The sequence below is a fragment of the Hibiscus syriacus genome, unplaced genomic scaffold, assembly GCF_006381635.1.
Source record: "Hibiscus syriacus cultivar Baekdansim isolate YM2019G1 unplaced genomic scaffold, ASM638163v2 tig00110387_pilon, whole genome shotgun sequence".
NCBI lineage: Eukaryota > Viridiplantae > Streptophyta > Magnoliopsida > Malvales > Malvaceae > Hibiscus > Hibiscus syriacus.
The window spans coordinates 6777531-6797121 of NW_024062717.1; the positions used below are offsets into that span (position 1 = coordinate 6777531).

The 19591-nt window shown below is 36.6% G+C and overlaps 2 protein-coding genes and 3 pseudogenes across 2 annotated transcripts; 2 read left to right on the forward strand and 3 right to left on the reverse strand.

Annotated features, from left to right (window-relative positions):
* Positions 1–4277: 4277 nt before the first annotated feature.
* Positions 4278–5126, reverse strand: LOC120122506 (annotated as a pseudogene).
* Positions 5127–5885: 759 nt separating this feature from the next.
* On the forward strand, positions 5886–9515 carry LOC120122507 (annotated as a pseudogene).
* LOC120122763 lies at positions 9384–11741 on the forward strand (annotated as a pseudogene).
* On the reverse strand, positions 11618–15328 carry LOC120122764 (B-box zinc finger protein 19-like). Its single transcript, XM_039141864.1, has 7 exons — positions 15295–15328; positions 13874–13933; positions 13379–13528; positions 13149–13264; positions 12820–13046; positions 11775–11831; positions 11618–11660 (listed from the first exon to the last, which is right to left on the reverse strand). Exons 1-7 carry the CDS (start codon positions 15326–15328, stop codon positions 11618–11620), a joined length of 687 nt encoding a protein of 228 aa, XP_038997795.1.
* Positions 15329–15423: 95 nt separating this feature from the next.
* LOC120122586 lies at positions 15424–16372 on the reverse strand. The gene is made up of 3 exons (XM_039141714.1): positions 16169–16372; positions 15953–16067; positions 15424–15863 (listed from the first exon to the last, which is right to left on the reverse strand). Exons 1-3 carry the CDS (start codon positions 16333–16335, stop codon positions 15573–15575), a joined length of 573 nt encoding a protein of 190 aa, XP_038997645.1. The 5' UTR covers positions 16336–16372; the 3' UTR covers positions 15424–15572.
* Positions 16373–19591: the final 3219 nt, after the last annotated feature.

A 19591-nucleotide genomic window follows, 5' to 3' on the forward strand; every position in this document is an offset into this window, starting at 1 on the left:
TTCGCACTATTGGGGTGTACGGAGACTTAATAGCACGTGCACGCTGTCTGATGCGTGAACTCCGTCGTGCAAGCATAACCCGACGTAAAGCATCCACTCTATCGGGCCGCTAAATAATTAAATACAAAAATCAGTAAATAAACATACATGATATTTAAACAGTGAAAACAAAGACAAATATGTTTCAAACTTGCATTGTATTCACCCAAGTCATTATTCTATCATAGTTCACAAAATGCATCAGATAACAAAGAAAAATATGTTTCAAACTAATACCCTGAAGTTAGTATTTGTCTTTGTTTTGTCTATTGGTTGAAGTAATGCAATCCATTCAAGTTTCAATTTGCAGAAGAAGAAATAGTTTACTTTCGCAACACGAAACTTAAAATCGCAACGCGAAACCAAAATCGCAACGCGAAATGAAAATCGCAACGACAGAATCGCAACGCGAAACCAAAATCGCAACGACAAGATCGCAACGCGAAACCAAAATCGCAATTTTTGGTTTCGCGTTGCGATTTTAAGTTTCGTGTTGCGAAAGTAAACTATTTCTTCTTCTGCAAATTGAAACTTGAATGGATTGCATTACTTCAACCAAAAGACAAAACAAAGACAAATACTATTTCACAGTGTTAAAGAATACACAGTTTAGCAGAATTGGCAGCAACCGAACAAATTTACTTTCAACCAAAAGACAAAACAAAGACAAATACTATTTCACAGTGTTAAAGAATACACAGTTTAGCAGAATTGGCAGCAACCGAACAAATTTACTTTCAACCAAAAGACAAAACAAAGACAAATACTATTTCACAGTGTTAAAGAATACACAGTTTAGCAGAATTGGCAGCAACCCAACAAATTTACTTTCAACCAAAAGACAAAACAAAGACAAATACTATTTCAAAGTGTTAAAGAATACACAGTTTAGCAGAATTGGCAGCAACCGAATAAATTTACTAAGCAATCTAAGTGAAATGGCTAATCTAAGTGAAATTACGAGTAAATTTATCATTAAGTTAAATATGGAAAATCTTAAACTTACCTCGTTGCGTAGAGTATGAACCTCATTCTGCAACGATACTATCATCTCACGTAGAGCGGCAACCTCACCACGTAAAGTTGACACCTCCACACGCCATGCACCATCGTTATCGCGTAGAGTACCGATCTCCTCACGCAAGGCATTGACCTCATCACGTAACTCCCTTGACTCATCCCATGGAGGTGGAGGTGGAGAACAGGGAGATAGGAGTCGTGGCATCTTTGCCGGTCGCCTATCATGAGGTGATGGTGGAGAAGAGGCTCGATGATGTGACGGGATAGGTGATGGCTCTCGTTCTAGAGGTGTATAGTCGGGTCGATCGGGTGATGGCTCTAGGTGAGGTGATGGCTCTCGAATTGGAGGAAGTGGATGCTGCTCATCATCCGTGCCATCAAAAAAACTCTGACTAGCTTGCCACCAATCAGTGGCAAGCTCTTCCTCCGTGGGTGTCAGTCTTTGTAATGGAATGTTGGCCTCCTAAAATATAAAAACTCAAACAAAGTTAAACGTCTACTATTAATAACTTGTTTATATATTATATGAAAGTATTTGTGTTAACTTACATTATTTATTGTCGCATATGGTATTAAGTCTTCCCAATCCAACAGAGTTTTCCTCTTCCAGGAAATAGCCCTGGGAATATCATTTGACGTTTTTATTGCATATGTACGCATGCTGGGGAAAGCCTCGAATATCCAAATCTACAAACAATATAATAACAAAATTAGTAATTGTTAAATAATTAATTATAATTTTAGAAACATTATATAGAAATTCTTACCTTAAAGGCCCAAACAAAGCCTGACAAAGTGTATTTGGACCCATCGCCCCGCAAACTTTTGCGGTCATCAAAGGCAGACGACAACTTAGTCCAGGTAGCTTTCCATATATACGAACCCCACGGAAACAGATTCCATGCATTCAGGTCCTCTACCAATATTATTAGCTCCCGATGAATAGGTTGTCTGGCCTCTCTGCCTAAAAAGCCGGCATACACAAGTAGTAGAAGGCATACTCGGACAACATCGACGTCATCCATCCGAGTGAAACCAGCTTTCTTATTAAACAATTTCTTCAGGTCGTCGACATGTAGGTTCGGCTTCTCCATTGACTCATCCGGAAAAACCCGGGATAACCATGATGGGCGGGCGATATGACGAGTGTACCGGCCTACATCATCGTGTCCGAATCGTAGACCAGTGATTAAGCAGAACTCCTTCCGCCCAAAACAAGTATACGCTGGTGGAAAATGAAACCATATCTCTTCCTCACCATGTTGTATACTGTCGGGTAGATTTGATGTCATGGTCTGAAGCCACAAATGGGTCAAATTAGCATCTCCACCCGGATGTTGTACTCTCAGCCATGGCCCGAAGCAGGTTTCCTCAAACAATTGTCTTTGAGCAGGTGAAAGCTTCGAAGCAATTGTAGTGGCCAGGCTGACTTTATTTCTCAAGGTCAATTGAGCCGAAAAAAATTTCTACAAAAACAATAAACATACCAAGTTAGATATACCAAAAACTACACTGTGAAGATATACCAAAAACAATAAACATAAAAAGTAGTAGTTTATTCTTGAAACTAAAATTTGCAACACTGTTTTGTCTTTTGGTTGAAATGAAAATCGCAACGAGAGAATCGCAACGCGAAATGACAATCGCAACGAGAGAATCGCAACGCGAAATGAAAATCGCAACGAGAGAATCGCAACGCGAAATGAAAATCGCAATGCGATTTTGGTTTCGCGTTGCGATTTTCATTTCGCGTTGCGATTCTCTCGTTGCGATTTTCATTTCTCTCGTTGCGACAATCATTCTCTCGTTGCGATTTTCATTTATCTCGTTGCGACTCTTCTGCAAATTGAAACTTGAATGGATTGTATTACTTCAACCAAAAGACAGAACAAAGACAAAGACAAATACTAACTTGAAAATCGCAACGAGAGAATAGCAACGCGAAATGAAAATCGCAACGACAGAATCGTAACGCGAAATGAAATCTAAGTGAAATGGTTAATCTATTATTGAAATGACCAGTAAACTTATCATCAGTTTCAATATGAAAAACCTACAATAATGCAAACATTTCAAAATAAAAATAATTAAAAAAACTAACCCTCGGAGGTTGATTTTCCATTTCTGAATATTGTGAGGGATTTCTGACCGTGAATGGTTGTGAGGGATTTCGCCGGAGATGGGGACGGAAATCTTCGGAGATGGGGACGTATTTCTTCGCCGTAGAGAGTGAGAGATGGAGATGGGAATGAGTTGTGATTTTAGGTTTTAGGTTATGAGTTGCGATTACGGGATTTTGTCTTAATATTCGTTTTTGTAATTTGAAAATAAAATACGCGTAGCGATTATAATGGCGCTTTAAATATCGCGTTGCGATTTACGGATACGCGTTGCGATTTTATGTATTATCGTTGCGATTTACGGATACGCGTTGCGATATACGGATACGCATTGCGATTTACCCATACGCGTTGCGATTTACGGATACACGTTGCGATTTACGGATACGCGTTGCGATTTATGTGTTCGCGTTGCGATTTTCATATTCGCGTTGCGATTTTCCAAAATCGCAACGCGAATTTGTACTATCGCATTGCGATTTTCAAGAATCGCGTTGCGATTTTGGAAACTGATTTGCGATTCTGGGGATCGCGTTGCGATTTTTATTTCGCGTTGCGATTTTGTTGGTCATTTTGGCAAATCCAAAAAAAGTTGGTTAAAATCGTATATTATAACTTTTTTTTTGTCACTGAGGCGATTTTCTCTTTTGTTTTGGGTAAACCATATAAATATATATTTAATATTTGAGTAAATTTTTATTTTCTTCAATAATATTTTAAAAGTAAGATATTAGTTAATAATATTATTGATTTATAATAAATTAATCATTTATCATTAATAATTGTTATTACAATAATAAAATATTGATGTGACATATTAATTAACTTATGTGACATTGTCTAACCATGGAGATTCATTTATTTGAATAACTCGTTCACTTTCATTTATTTTCTTAGCAACCAAATAATCAATTTCTTCCCTATATTAATTCATACAAATCTTTATTCCAGAAAGAGATGATTTTCTGCAATTCTTCTATCACAACTTTTTCAAACGTGTCAATAGAGTACAAGCATTTGAGGAACAGGAAAAAAGACAAACATGAAATATGCAACAAAAACAAAAAAGAACTTTTACTTGTAAAAAGAACCGAATCTTCAATGGGAAGCAATGGTCTCTTTTTCCTTCACTTTGTCGTCCTCAGTTTTGGAGTGGTATCCAGGAATATTCTCCTTGATTTTCTCCAAACTTGATTTTCTCCAAAAACCCCTTCTTCTCCTTTGACTCTTCTTCATGGTGCACCACCACAACTTTCTCAGCTGGTATAGAAGCAGCTAGCTGCCGGTGGTGCGATAACCTCTTCATCTTTCTTAACGGGGAGTTTCTCTTTGATCTTTTTCATGAAACCCTTCTCCGACGTCTCTGACTCTCACTTCTCTACTGGGACGGCAGTGTCATCTTCTTTCTTTTCTCCACCGATTTTCTCTTTGATCTTCTCCTTTAATCCTTTATTCTCTTTCTTCTTCTTCTTATCTTCTTCTTCCTCGTCACTGGACTGCGTGTTTACAAAAAAAAAACGCATGTTATATTATATGCAAATAGAGGAAACTTATTGAACATTAAAGACAGTGAAAATAGTTACAGAGCTGGAGCTGCTACCTGATCGGTGAAGCTTCTCGAGGAGATTAGGTTTCTTCTCATCTCCCTCCTCTGCCTTTGTTTCTTCTATCTTAACTTTATCGAACTCAGTGGCCACCGCTTCCTATTGAGTTTCATCCTTCTCCTCCTCTTTCTTCCCCAAGAAATCAAGCATCCCTCGGTCCTTGCTCTCCACTGCTCCTTGCTCACCATCAAACTTGGTATGCTCCTCCATCATTTCCAGATCAACCAGAAACTAAACCACAAGAAATATAAACGACCAGAGCTGACTAATGTATCACTTCACTTAGTACAAAGTTGGCTGCAACTCGATGGTTCTGGGAGAAGAAAGAATGGGGTTTATAGAGGTTTGTTTGAATTGGTTTAGGGAAGAAAATGATTGTTTGGTTGCTAAAAGGATAAGGGGAAATGAATGGGTGATCAAGATAAGTCAACTTCTATGGTCAAATAATGCCACATAAGTTAATTAATGTACCATATCAACATTCTGATACTGTAATAACAACAATTAGCGTAGTGACCGATTTATTATTAATCGATAATATCAATGATTAATTTGTTATTTTTAAAATTTTAGTAGAGAAAACGAATTATTCAAATATTAGTGATTATTTGTATAATTTTTTTTCTTTTGACTTGAATCAACATACGAATATGTACTTTAAAATTTAGATAGTTACAAGTCAAATGTCATTTTTTATTCATGTGGCAAGCTTCACTGAATCAACATAAACTTCATGACCTGTTAACAACTTGGAAGAAATGGGCCTAATTGGGTCAAATTAAAAAACCAAAGGGTTTAATGGGATGTTGTTTTGGATAAGGGGCTTTGATTTTTATTTTTATTTTTGAAGGACTCTTTTAGTATTTAAGCCTTTTATTTTCTCTCAATGAACCAAAACCAAAAAATGATCAAATGATATTTATTTTTCTTTTAAAACTTTACAAAATAAATCCAATACGAACGGCTCGTTGTGTGGCCGAACGGTGTCAACGTTTGTTGAGGTACGAGTCAGTCATTCAGTCTAAACCCGATTCAATTTAAAGCAGCAGTTCATATAAATATGCAATCCACGCCACGATATCTCTTTTCGTGAAAGCAACGGAGACTTGTCCCAAACAACGAGGAAAGAAACCCGATCCAAAATCTCTTTCTCTCGAAAAAGAATGGGGAAAAACTCGAAAAATTAATGTTGCATCGACCCGGACGACGCTGCGAAGGCACCGCTATGGGTGTCATTGTTCTCGATCTCCGCCCCGGTCTGGGTGTCGGTCCTTTCACTCTCGGTTCGTTTCCCTATCGATTTTTTTTAAAATTTCATCGGCGAGATATATTTGGAATTGTATAATCCGATGCGAATTTTGGTCGGTCTATTAATCGAATTTATTTTAATGAAATGATTAGGTTATGTTTTTTTCTTAAGTCAAATTTTCTTGCTAAATCTGGAAAGCTTGAAATCAATGAAAACGATCAGAATTGAATCGTTTTTAAATCCTTTTTCCAATATGAGCATGGTTATTTGCTTGTTGCCAGGTTTTGTCTTGTTTACTTGAAAATTTGAAATCGCGACTAAAAAATTGCTTGTTTCAGGGATGCCAATATGCGAAGCATTTGCTCAAATAGAACAACAGCCTAAAATCTACGATGTCGTTCATGTGAAGTATTATGATGAGGTTTGTATTGAATCATTGAATATTTTTGCTTACGGTCATGTCATGTTTTAGTAATTTGGCGAGGGGAACTCTTTAATTTGGAATTTGGATAGCTTCAAAATCTATACAGTCTTGCCTCAATTGCAATTGTTTCCTTGATTTTAGCTGTTAAAGACAGTCTGGTGTATGCAGAGTAACTATTTAGTCCCAACAAGTTTGACATTGATGCCAGCCTTATCATGTATTTGTGTGCAGGAGCCTCTAAAGCTTGATATTGTTATAAGTTTTCCAGATCATGGCTTCCATCTCAGTTTTGACCCTTGGTGTTTCAATTCGCACTCACACACATCATTATAAACCCTTTTTCATTTTATTTCTTCAACTTGATTTCCTTAATTTTACTATTGTTTTGATTTTGGATTCTGAGCTAGAGGTTACGCCTTATTGAAATGTTTGATATCAAACGTCTCCAAATGCGCTATGCCACTTCTTTGATAGGGTAAAGTTAATCCCCTAAGATTTATTTCCACATTTCAAAATTGTATGTTTTGATGTTGAACCTGGTTCCGCCTGCAGGGGACCTTCTACACTTGCTACCTTTGTTGCTGTCTACGCACTTTTTGGTCCAACCTATCCGGGAACTTATGACAAGGATAGAGGCATTTATGCCCTATTCTACCCAGTAAGTGCCTTTTTACTTGATTGTGAAACTGCTTTTTTATTATGGGTTTCCAAATATTTTGTCTCCAAGTCTGCAGTTTCTTATCTTGTTATTTTGCAGGGTCTTTCATTTGCTTTTCCTATTCCAAGTCAGTATTCAGATTGCTGTCATGACGGAGAAGGTTTTTATTTGTTTCTCCTGATTACTTGTCACACCTACTCTACAGCCCTCAACTCCTAATTAATTTTGCTCTTTTACTTGACAGCGGAATTGCCTTTGGAATTTCCTGATGGAACCACCCCAGTTACCTGCCGTGTATCCATCTACGATAGTTCTACAGGCAAAAAAGTTGGTGTTGGATCCTTAATGGATAAGGCACCTGCTCCTCCATTACCAACTGGAAGCCTTTACATGGAAGAGGTGCATGCCAAGGTTTGACTTCTACCTTCCTTTGTCCTGTTGTTAATGAGTCAGCTATCTCATTTTGGTATCTCAACACCTTTCTACTTTCCATCCTTCTAGAGTCAATTTTTGGATTACGTGTAATATGATGTCTTTTGAGTTTGATATTTGGATTGACCTAATTGTTTCCTTCAGCGACATCTAAAGTATCAGTGGTCGCTTAATCTGGAGACTAACATTTTGATTCCCATGTCTATATTTCCAGCTCGGGGAAGAATTATTTTTCACTGTTGGGGGCCAGCATATTCCCTTTGGTGCATCACCACAGGTAAATATCAAATTGATTTCTTGAGATTAAGCTTTATTTACTTTTCCCTTCTAGGGAATCATTTTTTCTCTTCTTGTGGGTTAGTACTAATTTTATGATTTTCCCTTCCATGCAGGACTTCTGGTCTGAATTAGGTCGTCCTTGTGGAATCCATCAAAAGCAGGTAATAATGATGCACAGAAACTTTGAAATGTGCTATGGGATTTTTACAATGGTTATGCACAATATGTTTTCACCTACAGAGTTGCTGCATTAGACACTACATTTCTTTTAATTGATGCTTTTTCTAGTTGCTATTTTCTTTTTTGAGTACAAAATAAAAAGCTAAAACTAGAGCAAACAGAAAAAGGCAGAAGCAAAAGCATTTGCCAAACATGAAGCCTAGTAATTAGGCATGATATGTATTTTCTTAGTTGCATTCAGTTATGGTGTGAAAGGGTTTTCAATTTCTTGTATGGCAACGTTTTATGCATGATTTTTTTAAATGTTACCCTCATGGCACTAATTATTTTGTCAACAGGTTGACCAAATGGTTATTCACTCTGCTTCTGATCCTCGTCCTCGGACAACACTTTGTGCCGATTATTTCTACAATTATTTTACTCGTGGCTTGGACATCTTATTTGATGGTCAGGTACTCGTAATACCCTCAAAATGAAGGAACCTTCCTACATTGTTTTGATTCCTACATGGTTGAGTAAGAAAGCATTTAGATATATTTCCGGCTAATATTCCTATGTTATCTACATCTACTAACATTGTAATCTTGGAATTAATGTTGTCCATAAATTCTTAGAATGTTTTTTTGATTTTGCAGGCTCATAAAGTCAAGAAGTTTGTTTTACACACAAACTATCCTGGTCATGCAGATTTCAATTCATTCATCAAGTGCAATTTTGTTATCATAGGTTCTGACAATCCCCCTTTTTCAGCATTTTATTATAAATATTGGCGAGGGTGATTGATCTATTATTTTTGTTTCTTGCCCGCAGTTTGGGGGTCCTTCCCAGATGTAAACAACTACAAAAACCGAATTACTCCAAGCACCAAGTGGGAGCAGGTCAAGGTAACTTTTTATAGTTGGACACGTCCTGATATTTTTCCTTAACATCAACCTCTCTTTTTGCCTGGTGCCTTCACTGGCCGTGTTTCATTCCTATGTTGTCACTAAGAATGATAACTTTATCGCAGGAAATCCTTGGTGACTGTGGCCGTGCGGCTATTCAAACACAAGGTTCTACCAGCAATCCTTTCGGCTCTACTTTTGTATATGGTTACCAGAATGCTGCCTTTGAGGTAAAAGTTTGTTAAATTCCCCGATTGATTTGCTTTTTAGCATTTGGCATAACTCATATTTTGGTAATATTTACTCTTAGAGGTATAGTGAAAGGATTGCTAATATAGATCTTTTGCTATTAGCAGGTTATGAAAAATGGCTATATTGCAACGGTGACTCTTTTCCAGTCTTGACAAGCCATCTCTTGGCCGATAGGTTGTTCTTCCGCATCCGAAAGTGGATTATGCTTAATCATTGATGGACAAGTAAAATTTATAAACAATATGGGGAGGTAACAATAATTGTACAGTAATTTATTTATTTGTATAGTTGATTCGTGCTGTAGCATACATTAGCCATGTATATTCTGTAATTATTCCTCCTGTGAGGATACTACATTGTTTCTCACCTTTGCTTAAATTGCCTTTGCATTAGCTATCTAAGAGGATACTGAATTATTCTTGGCCTTATTTTTGTATAAGGTTGCCATCCAGTAACTGCATCAACTTTACAACTTGATTTATAAACTGCAGAATCTTCTTCAACGCTTACCCAGACAATTTGTTTGTGTGTTTATATCGGTAGGACACGTGCTTAATTGGAACAACCAATCTTTGCTCTCAAGACATTTGACAATTTATGTCCAATGTGTCAATTTGTGAGCTTATTGTGTCTGAGCGTTTGTTTATTTAGCTGGGAATACCCTAGACTTGTAGTTGTCAGAAGTCGTCAGATCTCTTGACTATGTGACCATTTATATCACAGGTCCGAGTGGCTTAAGAGTCGGACCTTTCTCCAGCCTTCAGTTTCTGCGGTGAGGTGCCACTCTGTTGCTTCCTCTGGACTCGACGTGCATGCTAATTCATATGTCGAAGAGCTTGTCAAGACTGCTGTAAATATTATATATTTGTAAAATCTTCCACAATTTGCTTAAAATATGCCAACACTAGAAAAAGAAATGGTATTATAAGCTTTTAACAATTTTCGGAAGAAACAATGATTTTACTATTACGGGTTTGTTGGGATGTTTGTAGAAAACTATTGCTTTTCGAGGCCGTGGAATTTTGGCCATGGATGATTCCAACGATACCTGTGGGAACCGTTCGGCCTCAATTGGGCTAGAGAACACAGAAGCTAACAGTAAAGCCTATAGGACATTTCTTGTTTCTGCTCCTGGACCAGGCAGTACATCTCAGGTGCCATCCTCTTTGAGGGAAGCCTTTACCAGTACACGATCGATGGTAAGAAGATGCTCAATGTTCTTGTTGAGCAGAACATAGTCCTGGTATCAGGGTCGACTTGGTAAAGTCTCATCTCCCATTTGTGGGAGCAATTCCCACTATGTAGTTCGAATTTATTGCCAAGTACTATCTATAGTAAGTGCTCGATAATATGAATACTGCAGGGTCTTGTTCCGCTGGCTGGCTGAAACAATGATTCATGGTGTCGAGGTCTTGATGGCCTCGCCTCATGTTCTGCTACATTCTACCAACAGGGAGCTAAATTTTTTGAAATGGTAAAACTTATCCCATTTCCCACTTCATGTTCAACTATTTTAAGTTGCTTTCCATAATATTTATGTTACTATCGGTATTTATAGACTTACTGTTGTGAGCATTCCCAATGGACCATGAACTTGCTGTGAAGGAAGCAGCTTGAAGACTCGTTCGCTACACTGCTGTCTCTGAGGTTTGAATATGAGGGTGTAATCTTATTACAATACTGTCTTTATTACATTATTGCATTGCATGATGTTTTGATGTTTGGCCATGCATGACAATGGTTTGGTTCGAATTGTTGAGCCAGAGATCTTGCTTGATGGTAATCACCGAATCGGCAGGACTTTCGAAGTAGCCAAAAAGGTGTGGGCTGAGATTTTCTCCTATCTTGCTCAGAACAATGTGATGTTTGAAGGTATCCTCCTCAAGCAAAGCATGGTCACTCCTGGTGCAGAGTGCAAGTACCGAGCTACTCCCGAACAGGTTTCTAGGTACACCCTCAGCCTCCTCCGCCAAAGAATCCCTCCAGCTGTGCCTGGAATCATGGTAATTGACTGTAAGCCTGCAAGTTTTTTTAACAGGTGCTGAGACGAAACTCAGCAGCTAATGATTATTATTAGTATTATTATTTTTTTATTCATCGGCAGCAAATGATTAATCTGTCTTGGTTTCGGCAGTTTTTGTCCGGTGGAAGTTTGAAGTTGAGGCTACCTCGAACTTGAATGCAATGTATCAAGCACCAAATCCATGGAATGTGTCATTCTCATACGCAAGAGCGCTTCAAAATACTTGCCCGAAGACCTGGGGAGGCAGACCTGAGAACGTGGAGGAGGCTCAGGAAGCACTGCTTGTTCGGGCAAAGGCCAATTCTCTTGCTCAACTTGGAAAGTACACAGGCAAGGCGAGGGAGAGTCTGAGGAGGCCAAGCAAGGAATGTTCGTCAAGGGTTATGCTTACTAAGCTGTTTTAAATCAAATCCATAGAAGAAAACAATGATAAAATTATAAATCATGTATAATTTACGATGCTGTTATCCTCACAACTAATGGGCCATAAATTTGCCTATATCAATAACATGCAGCATCAACAGCTTTATAAATCTCTTGCTTTAAAAATTCTAATACTGAGAGTCACACTTCTATTAGATAATTGTTGTATAATCTTGCAAAAGAATACCAAGCACATGCCTTACAGCACCGGACACCGCCGGTAAACAAGCCAGGTTTACTGTTTCTGAATATTTCAAGTGTCCATTTAAATCCATACCAGTTAACATGAAGGGGATACAAGAAGAGATAACCAACTGTAAGCACAGTCGATTACTGAAGTTTGACCGTACAGTTCTGAGAATTACCTAAAATAAGGGATCCTCGTGTCATTCAAAAATTCGGTATTTTTCATGTTTGTTATAACCATGTAATCTTTGTGTCATATATGTGATAAAGGTGAATCTTTGATTATCTGGGTATATAACATTACTCTCTAAGCATTGATCTCAACCATCATCAATTATTCCCACCTGCTTTGAGAAGTCATACAAAAAGAACTGTTTTCACTATGCAATTTCAATCATTACAAACAAAACTTAAGAAAGAATGACAGGTTACAGATCATTTCTTGGCACTAGATGCGGATTACATTCTTTTTCCTTGCAGTACGAGGCTCGAAAGCTCTCTGGAAACTGGTTTAAACAACTAAGCTAAGGATATTGAAGCAAAGGAGATGATAGGTTGACCAGCGACGGCAAGAACTCCCCCAAACTCTGGCTTCGAAATAAAATTTAACCAATTGAAACCATGTCTCGTGATCAATAATCATCATCACTTTTGATGAGAAAAATGAATTATTGTTTCAGATATCAAAACAGGCATCAAGGGTCAATATGTAAGCTTAAGAACAATCTAATGTATAGACTATAGTTTTACTCATATGTCAACAAAATGAACTAAATCGAACAAATGCACTAGCAATGAAATAATTATATAGTTCAGATGGGCTGTGCATGAACTTAGAGGGAGAGTTTTGAGTGTTGTACATTTACAAATTGCTTGGAATGCATTACATACGGCGGAAAAAGAAATGCTTCCTTTTTGGATATTTAAACAAAATAACTTTATCAAAAGTTAAAGAGGAACTCATTATATAGGTATGTCTATTTCATGCATCAAAACAAAGGCATGATCATTGCACATGCAAAACGAAAATTGGATGTTGAAAGAACAAGATAATGGTGACAACAGTTCCAACCTGATTGTTTGAGGCTTGCTCATGCATTCGATGAGGCTTCATATTCAAATCTAGTTTAGTATCAGTCTTGAGATCTTTAGCACCCATCACTTGAGCAGGAGAGACCTTGTGATTTTGTTGGTTCTCTCCTATCGTAGGTTTAGCCGGCTGGTTTTGGCCTATTCCGTTCTCACTTCGATCCACCGCACTATCCCCCGGGAACTGCAGAAGAAACAAACCAATAAAATTCCAAAAGGGCAAACTTAAAATCCAGGAGAAATGTAATATGTGACTCGATTCTTTTCAAAGATATATGACACAAACCTCTACTCTTTGCCTTAATAGAAGATTTCTTCCATGGGTTTTTTTACCTCCAACATGTACAATCATATCACTTTGCAAACAAAGGGAACTTCCATCTATCTCGCAGTAAAAGAAAGCTACATACATAGCTCCAAGCAATGAACATTAGTTTTAACAGAACTTATACAGATCTACTTATAAAGCAAAAGCTTTAAAATGAAAAGCAAATGACAAAAACACCACCTGCATACCAGGTGCATTTTCACATATATCACAGCGACGAACATCACTGGGATTTGCTAGACCCACCCGGACATGGCGGCCAGCAAGCTTATTGCACATATGAACCTGTAACATCATCCATAAACAGTTCAAAGCAAAGGTTCCATTTCCAGAACAATCTAGAACAATGTAAGAACTTAAATTCTAGACAAGGTTGAAAAAACATCCCTTCTCAATGCATGGGATTGTTCATAAACAAATTTGGAATCCCAGATGAGAATTTACACAGAAGAGACCACATAAAAGATCAATCTTGAAGAAGAAAATTTGGGTCTTTATTGGGTTGGATTATAAAAAAACCAAAATATCAAGTAAAACAATTGCACTAGCAAGAAAACTATATAAAAAAAAAACTTGCTTCAGACAAAGAAGAACAGTAGAGAACAAAAATCAAGCATGGGGTCCAGTTAAGAGCTAAAAAAAACACAACCGGGAGCGTGTAGTAGTAACACGACGAAAAAAACCGTCCTTTTCATCACAGGCACGGCAAAGAGCAGCCTCATCGGCAGCACAGAAGACAATAGCTTTCACAAGCGTCACAAAGGATTCTCATAATGCTCTCTCACTCTCATCCTCTCCCAATCAAAACCAGCAAGCGGCTATTGCTTTGTTGGTGTTTGGGGGAGTGATAATGATGATGATGGCAAGGACAATGACAAGGACAAGGATTGATTATTAAAAGGAAGAAAAGGGAAACAAGCTGAATGTTTTTCTTTTTCCTTTATAAAATAACAAGTTTTTGTCTACTTGGTTTTCTAGGACTAGTTTCTGGGGCTGAGAACCTCTTGCCTCTAATCTTTCCCACCAGTCACATATCTGCCATGGACCCAGTTTTTTCTAGAAGCCTAGCCATACACAGCATTTCTATTTTTAATTTGTTCCACAATCTACTTCGTTGTGATTAAAGTGTCAGCTGATATATTCTCATACAGGAAGCATATCTTGTTTCTCCCATGATTATTGTACCTAATTCCCCTGTTTTCTCTTTCTACATGACAAAATAGTTCCCCAATATTCCTTTTTTGCAGGATAGTATCCTAATCCAATCCAACTACTCTATTCTACATCTTTGGTGGTTCATAAATCCTATATTTTCAATTTAAAAAATGGGAAATTAGACTCCTTAAATGTTCTTTAAAATTGACTACAACTGTAACTAGCCAAGTTCCTAAGTGTTTTTACTTGTATTTAAAATCTACCTGGGGAAATATTGAACATGCTGAATTAACGATGTATATACAATCTCGTTGGCCCTTGCTATGATTGATTGGTTATGGTGGATGAGGACCATCGTTTGCTAACACCAATAACATTTTTATAATGTTTTTAAATCAAAATGATGTAGCAGTTAGCGGATTAATGGATGATTTAGACCTACACATCATTATATTATATTGTATTATATTTTTGATTAGTCAAAAATTAATTATTTTTATATTTAATCTGAATGAATCATTAAATTTCTTTCTTTGAATTATGTACATTTATAATTGTAGATACTAATCGATTCGAGTATTGATTGAGTTTTGATCGAATCGAACTCGAATAATTTATTATCTATCTCGTCTTATTTACAACTCTCTCTAAAAAGAGAAAGACAAATGCCAAAGGATGGCAAGTCCAATCAATGTATTTTAATTTTAGTACAATTATTTATGGTACAAGGTGGGGCTAATGAGATACTTGTGAGCTTAGACAACCTGCAAAAATACGAAAGTTCTTTAATCTATCAAACATTGCCATAGAAGGAAATGTTGTCTTGCATTGAACCAGATAAATCAATATTTGCGCCCCATGGTTTTTCATTTTCTGGTTAATACATTGAAGTAAAAAATTGTTTGAAATTTCACAAATAACAATGGCACTCACTTTTGTTACAGATCACCTGTTTCATTCTTTTGATCTATATCAGAGGCCATATTTCCAATTTAATACATTCAGAAACCTCATCTAGGATTACAAGGTATATATATATATATAACATTGTGATTACAACTTGATTAAGCTCACAACCTTTTGAAATATACTATAAACAATACAATTTCTTCATGAAACCAGAGAGACACCATTATAAGACCTGTAAAAAACAATTGCAGCATACAATAGCTGTAAAAGAAAGTGAAGTCGTTCACCGTTTTGTTGTTTTAAATTTTTTTGTGCACTTCAGAATGAAATGTTTAGCATTTCCATGCTCAAACTCTCCATCATCGCGTTCTCCATGAATCCGCATTTTGCCGGCGCGGTCTTGGTGAAACTGCTTAGCCTTGGTTTGAACGAGCAAGAAGCAAGAGGAATGATTGGGATGTTCTCACAGTTGCAGAGCTCAATCATGTACCCATCCGGGTCATGGAAGAACACCTGGTCGACCTTGTTCCCTTTGTCTTCGACCACCGCGGTGACATACTTCATTCCCATGCCTTCGAGTCTCCCCTTGACATGGCCAACATCAGTACACTGTCATCACACAACAAATAAATTGTTATAAACACAAGCTGCAGCAGGTTTAATTCCTTATACATTCGATTCGAATTCATATATTATACCTGGAAGGATATGTGATTATCCTTGGGATTAATCGGACGGGGTTCGACAACAGTATCGAAATCATCTATCGATGGATTCTCGATTAAGTGTATCCCAATGCCATAATTATACAACCTGCGTGAGATAAAAGGAGACCAGTCAGTCATTTACCATACGGTTTCATGAAAAACTGGATTTTTCTTGAAGAAGGTTTAAATTAAAGCAGTCAAGCTTACCAAGCTCCATTGAACTTGAAAGAAGAGGGGCGTTTGATGAGAACAAATCCCAAGACTTCTTCATAGAACCTCACGGATTCCGGAACCGATCTACACAGCAACGAGACATGATTCAATGAGAGAAGTGGCAGTGCCTCGTAGTTGTTTACTTCCTCGATCTCCATCATGCTTTTTTTCTTCACTCTTTTACACTTTGCAGCCGCTTTTCACTTTGCATGACAAGGTTACTGGCTTGGGGATCCTTTTATAAAGCAGAACATTTGGGAAGCATCTAATTTCCTGAATTCAAATCCAAGTGATTGTGAGGAACTTTCCGAGCAAATTCTCTTACTCCCAATCAAATGCATACTGCTTTGCAACGCGTTTTCTTCCCATATCATGAGAGCCAGAAATCAAGTTACGAGAAGAAACAAATTTGTCAGGTTTAGCTTGTTGCCTACAATGATGGACCGAGGAGTGTGGTCTGGCTGTCACCAGTTAAAAATTTTAAATTCATATATATTTTAGATATTTTTTATTGATAATTTATTTTCACCATTAAAATTTTATAAATTCGCACCTTATAAGTTCGCCTAAAATCCTATTTTCGTCTCTATAGACTAAGCCCTTGAGTGAACTACGCCAATGTTGAATACACTGTTAGAATAATATCTAAGATGAGATGCAAATTACAAATAGGGGTCATTGGTTACCAAAAACAGTGATATTGAAAGCTATATAACCAAGCAAACATCAAGCAAAAACAGAGCCCTTTTGGCCCTTCGAGGTATCCTAAAGACAGAAACTGCAAAGTTCCAAAAATACTGAGAAACTTCTTTGATGTTTCCCCGTTTTACACCACATGACATTATCAAATTCCCTTCACGGATATGCCTCACTCAAACGACAGCACAAGCTTCAAACATGACGGATCCTTCTTTTTCTGATAGACTTTTTTACCCTTTAACAATACACTTCTGTATAATCTGTATGTTAGTTGTTTGTACAAGCTACTATTTGTTGTCCACTTTCTTATGCATGCTATGTCCGCACCATGTAATCAGATAGTCTCAGTCCAGGAATTCCCTTCGAATCCTGTTCAACTTGTTGGATGACCATCCATGACTCCTTCCGAAAGCAAAACATTGTGATTAATAATAGAAAATATAAACAAATAATTAAATTCTATGAGAATTTAAAATTTTTAGAAGGACGATCGCTACTGTCAGCTCTCCTCACTCCCTCGGTCTATCCTCGATTCCAAAGTATTGGACAAAACTTCAAATCAGGTTTTTGCATGGCCATTTTTTATTATGAACGTTTAAAGTTTTATGTATATTTGAATATGCATTAAACATAGATTATTATGAACAAAGTTTTCGTGCACATGCATGGGCCTCTTTTCAACTTTGAAGGAAGAAAGAACAATGGTAAACGCTAAGCAATTGGTTTTCCTCAACACATGGGGTGTTACAATCATTAACGTTGAGCTTTGTTCAGAAATGGTCCCATGCTTTCTGACTGTCGTTTATTAGCTTCTGCATGAAATTCAAGGATACCTTATGAAGAAGGGTTACAAAGTCAGCAAGGAAGAAATACTACAAAACTTTAACCGCAGTTTTCTATTCTATTTCTAATGTAAATTGACAAGTTCTACTCCTTTTCTTCTATTTGTGTTCTGATTTCACTTCCTTAATCATAGTAGAATTTGAGATGGAAATCTACCATCGCCATTTGGAGCTTATGACTTTGCAGGAACAATTTAATGCAATGCCTTATAAGACTTGGTTTCAAGCAAATGAACTAACAATTTAACAGAGAAGTTTGGCAAAAAAAAAAAAACAGAATAATTTAGTTTGGCAAGAACAATTTAAAAATTTACTGCATATACATTTGGTAAGTGCTTAGACTCTAGACATTCAGTTTATACAAATTTGATTGCTTTCCCTTAGTTTATCCTTACTTAAGTTGTGAAAATGCCTAGCATTTGAAGCGAAATTCTGCATTTTCTGTTGATTATGTTTTATGTTAATGTCAGCTGCTGTATGATAGAAAATTTTACTGCGGAAGCCCTTGAGCAGGCCCCAAAATGATAGATATATTTTTCCTTCAAACCACTTTGACAAAGGAAATTGCTTTGCTTTTTGGACCCAAGATGGAGCGAAGGAAATTGCTCTCCCTATCTTTTTGGATACACTTCAAGGCTCTTTTGTGACTCTGTAAACAACTTCCTGATCTCATCTGTTGATTCGTAAACTATATCTCATCTGTGGATGACAGCACCCTTATCGCTACATAACAGCCGCTATTTCGACAGCGGATCGCTATTTAAATTCATAGTTTTGATTGATTAACCAATATTAGTAAGCAACTGACGTTTTCTTTCTGTTTTGGCTAGAACTTTGTTGATCTTGCAGAAGTGAACTTGCGTCAATATAATAGCTCGTCTCCCAGGGAAAACTCAGCTATTTCAGGAGTGATGGAAGTTGACAATGAAGTTATACCAAAACAAGTATCGGAGTCATTCCATTTGAATAAAAATATAGTTTTTGCATCTCCTGAAGAAAAAAAACATATTTATGTCAGCTGAAAGAGGAAACTTGTAGCTGCAGAAGCTTGAAATCTAACTTGGATTGGAAGTTGTAAAGCGAGTTTGATGACAGGTTCTCAGTGTATTGAGAAGGTAGAAGAGGATGACAGCCAATATGTTCCTTCGTATTCTCTGTGTTCTTTTTCATATGTATAAATAAAGTATAAATTATTTAATAAATTAAATATCATTTAAAATTTTAATATATATAGTGTTAATTTTTAAAGAAAATATTTTAAGGATTAGAGTATAAATGATTAAAGAAATTGATTAAAAAAAAAGAATTTTGAAAGAATACAGTCAGATGATTAAAATGAATAAAATATAAAATTAAAGAATTAAAATTGAAAAAAAAGCAATTAAAGTTGAACACATTCTACAATTAGGGGTCAGTATAACTCGACTCGATTTGAAAAAATTAATTTTTATTCAAATTTGAAATATTCTAGTTATTCGAGTGAACTCGAATTATCGATTTAATTTTCGAGTTCGAGTCGAGTTTAAATTTGAAAATTTCGAGTTACTTGAAAAACTAAAAATTTTGTTGACTATTTTGACATTTTTATGATTTAGTCCCTAATTTCCTTATTCCTTCAATTCCTCTTTCATTTTAAGTCCATTTTTACCAAATTTGAACTACATGCTCTAAACCATCGTAGAATACTTGTTTGCTTTCAATTCCTCTTTTTGATAACATTTTTTTTAATTTTTCAATTTAATCCTTCAAGTTTTCATAATTCCTTATTTCTTCAATTCATCATTCATTTTAAATCCATTTTTTTACCAAATTTCAACCACATGCTCCTATACCATTATAGAATATCTATGTAACTTCAATTCTTATTTTTTTTTAC

What these genes read in the sequence shown, in the direction of transcription:
- LOC120122764 (XM_039141864.1), bottom strand. Translation starts at nt 15,328, where the DNA reads ATGGCCTCTGATATAGATCAAAAGAATGAAACAG. An exon ending in ACTGTTGTCACCATTATCTT is followed by an intron (nt 11,832 to 12,819) that starts GTTCTTTCAACA and finishes TGAAATATTCAG; the next exon opens with AAACAGTAAACCTGGCTTGT. An exon ending in TGCTGTAAGGCATGTGCTTG is followed by an intron (nt 11,661 to 11,774) that starts GTATTCTTTTGC and finishes TTATTGATATAG; the next exon opens with GCAAATTTATGGCCCATTAG.
- LOC120122586 (XM_039141714.1), bottom strand. Translation starts at nt 16,335, where the DNA reads ATGATGGAGATCGAGGAAGTAAACAACTACGAGGCACTGCCACTTCTC. An exon ending in TTCAAGTTCAATGGAGCTTG is followed by an intron (nt 16,068 to 16,168) that starts GTAAGCTTGACT and finishes TATCTCACGCAG; the next exon opens with GTTGTATAATTATGGCATTG. An exon ending in ATAATCACATATCCTTCCAG is followed by an intron (nt 15,864 to 15,952) that starts GTATAATATATG and finishes GTGTGATGACAG; the next exon opens with TGTACTGATGTTGGCCATGT.